This window comes from Diospyros lotus, chromosome 11 (genome assembly GCF_014633365.1).
Source record: "Diospyros lotus cultivar Yz01 chromosome 11, ASM1463336v1, whole genome shotgun sequence".
NCBI classification, from domain to species: Eukaryota; Viridiplantae; Streptophyta; class Magnoliopsida; order Ericales; family Ebenaceae; genus Diospyros; species Diospyros lotus.
The window spans coordinates 26,376,645-26,386,634 of NC_068348.1; the positions used below are offsets into that span (position 1 = coordinate 26,376,645).

General features: G+C 36.7%; 1 protein-coding gene across 1 annotated transcript; it reads left to right on the top strand.

The window, feature by feature from the left end:
* The first annotated feature begins 6,724 nt into the window (after positions 1-6,724).
* Positions 6,725-9,579, top strand: LOC127813457 (uncharacterized). Its single transcript, XM_052354417.1, has 2 exons — positions 6,725-8,038; positions 8,135-9,579. Exons 1-2 carry the CDS (start codon positions 7,626-7,628, stop codon positions 8,931-8,933), a joined length of 1,212 nt encoding a protein of 403 aa, XP_052210377.1. The 5' UTR covers positions 6,725-7,625; the 3' UTR covers positions 8,934-9,579.
* The last annotated feature ends 411 nt before the right edge of the window (positions 9,580-9,990 follow it).

Here is a 9,990-nt window from a genome sequence, read left to right on the forward strand (position 1 = left end):
TCGATTCACAACTCCAATTGCTCGATGCTTGATTGTTCGCGTTTTCAACTCCAATTACTCAGTTCCCCCTTGCAGATTGCTCGATGTCACATTTATACAAATCAACGTTTACATGCTCATTGTTGCCATTTTCGTCCAACATGAGTCAATTTATAACTTCAATTGCTCGAAGTCGCTAACAATTCACAAACACAAACTAGGCTGAGCAGCTATCAATTCACAAACACAATTTGACCTTTATGTGCTCAATGCTGCCATTTTCATGCAATAGAACGTCACAACACCAATTGCTTGATGACGTGGTTTATGTGGAACACAAATCATTGATTCAGCTTGCTCAATATTCTTTCAAAGTAAATGATGTAAGGGTTATTATTGATCCTAGTTAAAAAGCATAAGGGTTGTTATCTTATCCCATGAAAAAGTTTGCATGGTTACTGCTTCTCTTGTTAAAAGCTGAGGTTTCAACTGACCATGTAAAAGCTAAAATAGTTAGTGAGCTGTAAGAAAATCTATGGTGAGAAGCCAAGGTAGTAGAGTAGGGCAAGTTGTGTTGAACCATTATAAATATCGTGTGCTGCATTTTTTATTCCGATTTTATTTCAAATTATGAAAAATTGTTGGGAAGTAACCATTCATAGCGACGCGCTACACTGTTCGCGTGAAATGTCAAGTGAGCTAGGGCCACTATATCGGCGCCCAGATGTAGTGACAAATGAGCAAGGGTCATCGCATTTGCTTGGACAGATGCGGGTAAAGAAGCTAGTCCAAAATCAAAATAAAAAATAAAATCAAAATCAAAGTTAAAGTCAAAGCCAAAATCAAAATCATAGATTAAGGATTGGGTCATGGAACATAGGAACATTGACAGGCAAAGCTATGAAAGTGGTAGATGTGGTGATTAGGAGAAAGATTAATATTATGTGCCTTCAAGAGACGAGGTGAGTAGGGAAAAAAATAAAAACTTTAACAGAAACTAAATATAAAATTATGGTACACAAAAAATGATCGAGCAAAAAATTGAGTGGGGATTATTATGGATAAAAGCTTAGTAGATGAGGTAATGGATGTAAAGAGAATAGGGTACAGGATTATTATGGTGAAGGTTGGTCCAGGAAGAATGACTATGAATATCTTTAGTATATATGCACCACAAACGGGGTTAGGTGAGGAGATAAAAACAAAATTTTGGGAAGACCTAAAGGGACTCATATAAATGATACCAATAGGAGATAAAGTGATTATAAGAGGTGACTTAAATGGTCACGTGGGTAAAGACGGAAACGGTTATAGAGAGGTACATGGAGGGTATGGATTTGGGGAAATTAATAATGAGAATAAGTCTATTCTAGATTTTGCTATGGCATATGGGCTCATCATAACCAATACTAGGTTCAAAAAATGGGACGAACACTTAATCACATATAAAAATGTCACATCAAGCACCCAAATAGATTACTTCCTCATGAGACAAGAGGATCGGTTCTGTTGTAGGGATTGTAAGGTGATACCGAGTGAGTGTTTAACTATTCAACATAGACTTTTGGTACTTGACATCCAAATAAGAAATTAGAAAAGAAAAAAATCATATAAAACAAAATCTAAGAATTAGGTGGTGGGATTTAAAATGAGAGAAACAATTAATCTTCAAAAAAAAGTAAGGGGTAGAAAGGAATGGAATGGAGAATGACATGCAAACCAAATGTGGAGGGAAATGACTACTGCCCTAAGAAGCACGGCAAAGGTAGTCATTGGAGAGACAAATGGTAAAACTCCAAACCTTAAGGAGTCTTAGTGGTGGAATGAAGAGGTACAATTGAAAATTAGAAATAAAAAAACTTACTATAAAGTTGTACATCAGTGCGGTAATGAAGAAAACCTAAAAAATTATAAAAAAACGAAAAAAGGTAGCAAAAAGAGCTATTAGTGAAGCAAAGTCAAAAGCATATGAAAATCTATATAAATGACTTGATACAAAAGATGGAGAAAGAAATATATATAAATTAGCTAAAGCAAGAGAAAGAAAAACAAGAGATCTAAACCAAGTGAAATGCATAAAAGATAAAAACCAAAATGTATCAGTGAATGAGGGAGCGATTAAGGAGAGATGGAATGAGTGTTTCACAAAATTATTCAATGATGGTGGGGACACAAAAGTTAGGTTGGGACATCTTAGTAACTCCGAAGGGAACGTGAGCTATACATTTTATCGACGCATAAGTTCAAAAGAAATAAGGCAAGTATTAAAAAAGATGAAAAATCATAAGGCGGTGGGATCGGATAATATACCAATAGAAGCATGAAAATGCATGGGAGAAGAGGGCATCTCCTGGCTAACGAAATTATTTAACGCGATCCTTATATCAACAAAGATGTCAAATGAGTGGAGGAAGAGTACTTTGGTTCCTATATATAAAGAACAAATGAGATGTTTAAAACTATGAAAATTATAGAGGAATTAAGTTAATAAGTCATACCATGAAACTCTAGGAGAAAGTAATAGAGAAGAGGCTCAGAAAAGAAATATACGTCTCGAAAAATCAGTTTGGTTTCATGCTTTGTAGGTCAGCAATGGAAGCTATATATCTACTAAGGCGCCTAATGGAAAGGTATTGGGATCATCAAAAGGACCTGCATATGGTGTTTATAGATCTAGAAAAAATCTATGATAGGGTTTCTAGATAAATATTATAGAGGGTTTTAGAGAAGAAATAAGTCTAAATAGCTTATATACAAACCCTTAAGGACATGTATCACGATGCAAAGACAATGGTCAAAACATGTGGAGGGAATACTGAATCATTTAAAATTACAATGGAACTGCATCAAATTTTTACACTAAATCCATACTTATTTACTTTAGTAATGGATGAACTCATTAAACACATTCAGACATAGGTGCCATAGTGTATACTATTTGCAGATGGCATAGTGTTGGTGGATAAAACAAAAAATAGAGTAAACACTAAACTTGAATTGTAGATAAACAATTTAGAATTTAAAGGATTTAAATTATGTAGAAAGAAAACATAATATATGGAATATAAATTTAGTAAGAATGCAAGAGTTGAGTATGTTAATAAAATTGGAAGACCAAATTATATAAAAAAAAGATCATTTTCAATATTTGGGATCAGTGATTCAAAAAGATGGAGAAATTCACGAGGATGTCACGCATAGAATTAAGGCAGGTTGGCTAAAATGGAGAAATGCATAGGGGTGTTATGTGATGGTAAAATCCCATTAAAACTAAAAGAAAAATTATATAGGACAATTATAAGATCAATTTTGTTGTATGGCTCAAAATGTTGGGCAGTCAAATACCAGTATGAGCAAAAGACGAGCGAAGCAGAGATGAGAATGCTAAGATGGATATGCAGTTATACAAGAAAAAATAAAATTAGAAATGAGATTATTCGTAATAAGGTAAGAGTAGTGTCAGTCGAGGAGAAAATGAGAGAGACTAGACTAAGATGGTTTGGTCATGTGAGAAGAAGACCAAGAGACGCTCCGGTGAGGAAAGTTGATGAAATGGAACAATTAATCAAAAAAAGAGGTAGAGGCAAATCCAAGAAGACTTTAGGAGAGACATTAAAATTTGATATGAAGTGTATGGATCAAAATGAAGATATAACAAAAGACAGAAATGCATGAAAATCTAGGATTCATGTAGCCGACCTCATATAGTGGAATAAAGGCCGGATATATTGTTGTTGTTGTTGTTTAAGTTTAATCTCTTGCATATTCTTTCACATTCAATTTTCATATGTTGTGCATTTTTAATTTATATTTTATGCATTATCTGTGAAATCACACGAGCACAAGTGTTTTCATTCAACATTTATAGCACTAATTTTAAAATTATAAATGTCAAATATTGTCAATCTTTATTCACAGCAAATGTTTTCAAAAGAATGAAAGTATTCAAAATAGTTTTTGTATAAATAATTTATCAAATCGAAATTTTTTAAACACCCAATTCAACCTATTCTCTCCTACAATTATTTACACTTACCATGAAATTCCTATTGTCCATTACATTATTTATTGTTTTGACTCCTGTATATCTTAATAGGTTTCACTTCATCATCTGTGATAATCAAGTTGCCAATACTGTCTATGATCAGAACACTAGAATTGCTGAAAATAGGTGCGTTTCTGTTACCAACCCATACAGGGTGTTTTTCAAACTTCCCCTGCAAGCCATAGATGATAAGTCTAACACACTGTAACATAGATGATAAGTCTTTTGACACTTTGAAGCTGTGTGCATCAAGGCTTCCGACATGGCTGTTAATATATTCTAACACACTGTAACATTGTAATTTATTTATGTTTCACTTATCTATCTATCATTATACATATTTATCTATATATGCTCTAATATAATGTTGCTCTAATGCCTCTAAATACTATATCCAAAACTTGTGACTTCATTGCTACATGGATACCTTCACAAGCCTTTCTTTTTCCTGTTTTGTACCATATCTCTCTCTAATTTCCTTTCTTTCTAAACAAGGAGAGGATATTGACCATCACCATGTACTAGATCATAACTGGTGCAGCATATATAACCCTTAAAAGTTGGCCTAATGGTAAAAGGGTGAAGTGACTTCTTCTGTTATCACTGTTTCTTGGTTTATGCTACTGGAACCTTGTTGAAAAATCTAAGCATTTGGTTACACAGCTATAAGCAGCTTTTAGCATGAAAAGCTTAAAGCACACTTTAAAAGGAGTTTTTAACTTCTCGAGAAGCCAAAAAAGCTCATTAATAAATAGTTTTTGGTATTAATATACCATATGCTCTATAAACAACCTTCTCAAAAACATCCATAAGCTTAAGTTCAAGCTCCAGCATAAACCATATCAAATCAACCTTGAATTTTCCTAGGAAAAATGGCAGTTAGAGGTATCAATAGATCACGTATACCAATGATCCAATCCAAACTTGACATGAAATTTGCGGAATTTGAATCTATCCTTAACAAGTTTAGGTCATTATTAGGTCGACCCAATAAGAGTTTATTGAGTCCAGATTAATAATAGGTTAACCTAAAAAATGCGGAAGTCGACTAGATAACAAGACAAGTTTAAATGGGTTGACATGAAATTTAAAACCGAAATTAACCCGTTATGACCTATTAATTAAGATGTTTGTTAATTTCCAAAATGCCCTCATCGTCTTTTCTAATTTTCCTTCTTTCACTTTCTGCCAAGTCATGTTTCACACTAGATTTTAATATTTTGATTATTTTTCAAGTTATATCATGGATAATGAATGTATTGTTCTTAGTTTATGTCTTGACTATTTTAGGTTATTCAGAAGAATTAGAATGAAACTAATCATTTGATTAGTAATTTGTGGGTTATTTTATTTTATTTTTATTTTTAATATTTTAGTTAGTATTTAAATTTAAATAAATGCTTAAACAAGTTAATGAACCAACCTGATTTATACATGTTAACCTTAATAGTGATTTAATAGGTTAATATATTTACCTATTTAGTTAGCATGTCAAGGTTTAGGTTAAAGGTTCTTAACCCAATAAGCTAACAGATCAAATTCGAGTTGAGCCTTAACAGATCATGATCCCTTAGTAACTTAAACAAAACTCAATTTATTTACTTGTTTTGACACCCTACCCCCAATTAGATTTGTGTGTGCTTACCTTACTTAATGTAAGTGATTTTTAGACTATTATGCATGCTCAACAAGTGTATCCAATACTCACTCAAAGATTAGTGACTGTTATCCCACGAGCATGGTGTAGTGGTCAAACACCTGGAGTTTCATATATGGTATCAAGATTTGAATCGGTGCGAAGACTTGCTAAAAGGTTTAAGTCATGTATGGACTACACTCCAGCTCTGGGTATGTATAAACTGTATCCGCATCCTAATTTATCTACGGGGTGCATTAGGGAAAAACATTACCCGCCCTTGAAAATTAGTCGAGCAAAGCTCAGACACCCGAAGTAAATAAAAAAAAATAGTAGTGATTGCTGCTACTTGTTGATAGAAATATGTAGAGAGCAATACAATCATTCATGTCAGAGTCACCACAAATTTTGAGTTCGAAATTTCAAAATTTGAAACTTTCCTTCAATACCTAAAGATGAGGATTTAAGATGACAACATGATTATATGATGCTGCCCTTTTTTTTTTTTTTGCTGGATGTGTTGCTGGCCTATTGTTTATCATGATCATTGAGTTTCAATTATTTGTTTCCTACAACCTAGATTTCTATATGCAAACAGTTATCTCAGGTTTTGGGTATAGATTAGACTATAGTGTTGCTTTCTCAGAAGAAAAATAAAATATGTTGAATAAGGTCCCCAGCAACGGAAGCTCGAAGAAAAAAGAGTCATAAGAATACAGAACAGTATATATTGAAGGATGTGATGACCTGCTTCATTGACTTTGTCTGCACATATAGTGCCGGTCACTTCTTCCTTGTGCATTCAAATACTACTGATAGAATAGAATAACTACAATTGCTTGATTAGCAGCATTGCTAATATATTAAATCTGCAGAATGTGACCGGTTGAAGTTAAGATTTTGGTTTTATTTGAGTTTTTGAAATTTAGATTTAAGATTTTTATGACTTATTTATTTTGTTATGATAATTATGGCTGAGCTTTCAACTTATGAATAGGCTTATAATGTAATCTGAAATTAAGTTAATGGTTTCTCTTCCCATTTCTCTCTCTCCTGTTCTTTCTCTCTCTTGCGTCTTCTTCTCCTCACTACACTTTCTTCTTCAATCTCTCACAATTTACAGGTTGTTTTGCATTAGAATGTGATGAGCTTCATTCACTTTTTTCTTTTGAAGTCCGTAAATGTACAATTATGGTTCATTCAAGTCTTTCCAAACTTACTAAACTAAGAGTCATTCGCATCGCATCTTAACAGAAAGTCGCCTTACTCTCCCCTTACCCCTTGTACTCAGTTTCAAATGCTACTTCATTTGCCAGACAGATAAGACTGTTCCTGACCTCATCTTCATTCACATGAACGAAGGCTATGAGAAACCATTATATTTTAAAGGAAATAAAAACGAAGGCTTCCTTTTTCTTTAGCTTTCACAAAGCTTGGCTGCATACTTCCTAGGAGAGGAGGGAAGCATTTATAGCTATCTCCAAAACGGATATCCCATTCCTAGGACAGGTACAGCGTTTACAACTTACTGTTGAGGAAATTGAGAAATAATGTAAATCAAGTAATGCTTTGTGTGAAATCTATTTATAAATTTGGAAGTGAAAGAATTCGTTGCAGTCGCTTGTGAATATAAATATTCTTTGATTGCATTATTTTGATAGTATTTTGAACAAATTCCTGGGAAGATATATCGTGTATTTTTGTTGAACTGTGTATGCATTAGAGGTGGCAGCCAAGCCGCATGTGGCATAAAGGAATAAACAGAATGCTGCCAATATGGCCTCTGTACCATCAGCCTAGCAAGTGAACTATCCGAGGCTTTATTTTTCTCACAATCTAGAAAGCTTCACATCCCAGCTGTGCTTCCTCGGCCCAACCATCTTCCACACCATTACTTGTAGCCAACCCAATTTCTCTCGCACACTACTCTCAAAATTCCTACCAACATTGCCTCTTCTACCAAAAATGAGAAAATCCGAAAGTGTCAGCACAACGGAGGAGGAGGAGGAGGAGGAGAAAGCGACTCTTACTCCTACATCTCCGTTCCAAGGAACACCGGTATCCGAGGCCGAGGAGGCTGGGAAGGAGGAAATTGTGTCCAGTCCCGGTGGTCACAGGGCGGTGCTGATGAAACCCAGGAGGGATAGGGAGGAGGAGTACGAGGCTTTTTATGCCACTGGGCTTCAGGAGAAGCCGAGTAAAGGGGAAGTCCTGCTTTGGTTTTTGTACGAGCTGTGCTCATACTTGGTTCACACTGTTCTGATTCCTATTCTGTTTCCCCTCCTCATCAGCCAAATCTTTTCACCGCCACCAGTGCCACCCCAGGGGTGGGAGAAGACCTCCAAGGGCGTGGCCTGCACCCAAATGCAAATGCAACTGTAAGTTCTCTGAATCCTTGCCTCTAAAAGTAAAAGCTAATGTGGCTGGTCGTAGGAATGATTTAGGCCCAACTCATCATATTTGCTTATTGCCAGGTTTGAAGGATTGACATATCCATCCATAAAGGTCAGAAGTAGTAGTTTCTCCCCGCTGGAGTTTACTTCAATTTCTTGGGCTGCAGGGCTTATTCTTGCAGCACCAATACTAGGAGCTATCTCGGGCTGCCTTGATGATGGTAACAACCAACAGTTGATCGCTGCCGCTGCAACAGCCGTGGGAGCTGTCTTCTGCCTCCCCGTTGGATTTTTCAAAACCACATGGGTATTTCCAGTGTATATCGCTGCCATTGTTGCTGCCAGCACGGTTGCAGTAGCCTGCCACACCCGCCACCTTGGCCTGATGGTGCAGGCCTTTGTTGGTTCCACCATCAGAAAAAGTAAGTTCCCTGACAGGCGAGCCCTGGCCGGCTGGCTTACGCTTTACGCCACTGCTGCTGGCTGCTTCGGCTCTGCCATCATCGCCACCTTCACCTACCACATGCTGGGCCACACTGAGCGGTTTCTCAGCTTGTGGGTCGTCTCAATCTTCAGTGGCCTTATAATCTCTGCTGGAACAATACATTCCCTTGCTGCTAACATACCTGCTGCAAATACAGATTCACCGCCAAGTTCCATCCCCAAATCCCATTTTACTTCCATTTTCAGATACCCTCATGCAGCAGGGAGTTTAGCTGCTGTTTTTTTTGCCTCGTTTGCAACAATGTGCATATTCACAGGAGGAGTTCTCCATTTACTTGGGCAACTCTGCCTTAAACCAGTGAACATTCTCTACCTTTGGCTTACATATTTCATATTCCCTTTGATCTCTCTCCCACTGGTACAACCACTGCAGTAGCTCATTAGAGCAGATGCAGTGAAAATGCAGCTGCTAGGCTTCCTACTGTCAGCATTCACCTCTGCGACCGGGTTCTATTACCGGAAAAACAACTGGCAGAACCAACATGTCTTGGTCTTGGCTGCTGTGCAGAGCATGGCCACAGGTCTCTTGCACGCCTTTGGGCGCGTGCTGCTGTTAGATTGCTCACCAGCAGGGAAAGAAGGCGCATTTTCGTTATGGTTCTCATGGGTAAGAGCTATTGGAACATTAACAGGCTTTGCAGTAGCATCAGTTGGCCATGGAAACATTGACAGGTCATTTGAGGTAGCATTTTGGTCCACTATTGTTGGTGTTCTTGTGCTGACCTTTGGGAATATCAGTAACCTCAGAGGAGCCACAGCTGCCGGGCTGGTGAGAAAGGACGGTTACCAGAAAGGTTTTCTGGAGAATGGCTTGGAGTTGCCAAAAGAGGTAAACACGGAGCCCTAGACAACTGCCTTTTTTTTTCAGTATAAGCATGAACAATTTGGCTTGCCCATCATTCAATGAAGAAGTTCTGAACAGCTTTGAACTGTACTTAGCATCGCCTAGGACCTGAGATTGTTACATTTGAATGTGGATTGCGAGGCGTTTGATTAATAAGAGTCTAATACCCTTAATTGATATTGCTAAAGTGGTTTAACATATAATTCATATTCATCCCCAAAAAATGTGTAGTGGCCAGGTTTTCATTTCTCATATACTGAAGTAGGATTAGTGAAAGCAAAAAGAAAACGGAAATAAAAAATATGCTTCTTTGGATGATTAGTGAATGCAAAAAGAAAACAGAAATATAAAATATGCTTCTTTGCATGTCATGTCCATTACGAATATTATTTTTATCTTTATGTCGACTGAAAAATATAGTTCCAAAATAGCTTTAAACTCCCTTCAAACTAGAACCAAAAAAAAAATCCTAAAGCAGGTAATACAGAAGAAGTAACAACTTTTTCAGTTTTGTTTCTTTTATTTCCTTACTTCCCATCGCCGCCGCCGCCGCCACCCCCCCCCCCCCCCCCCAAGACAATGAAGATAG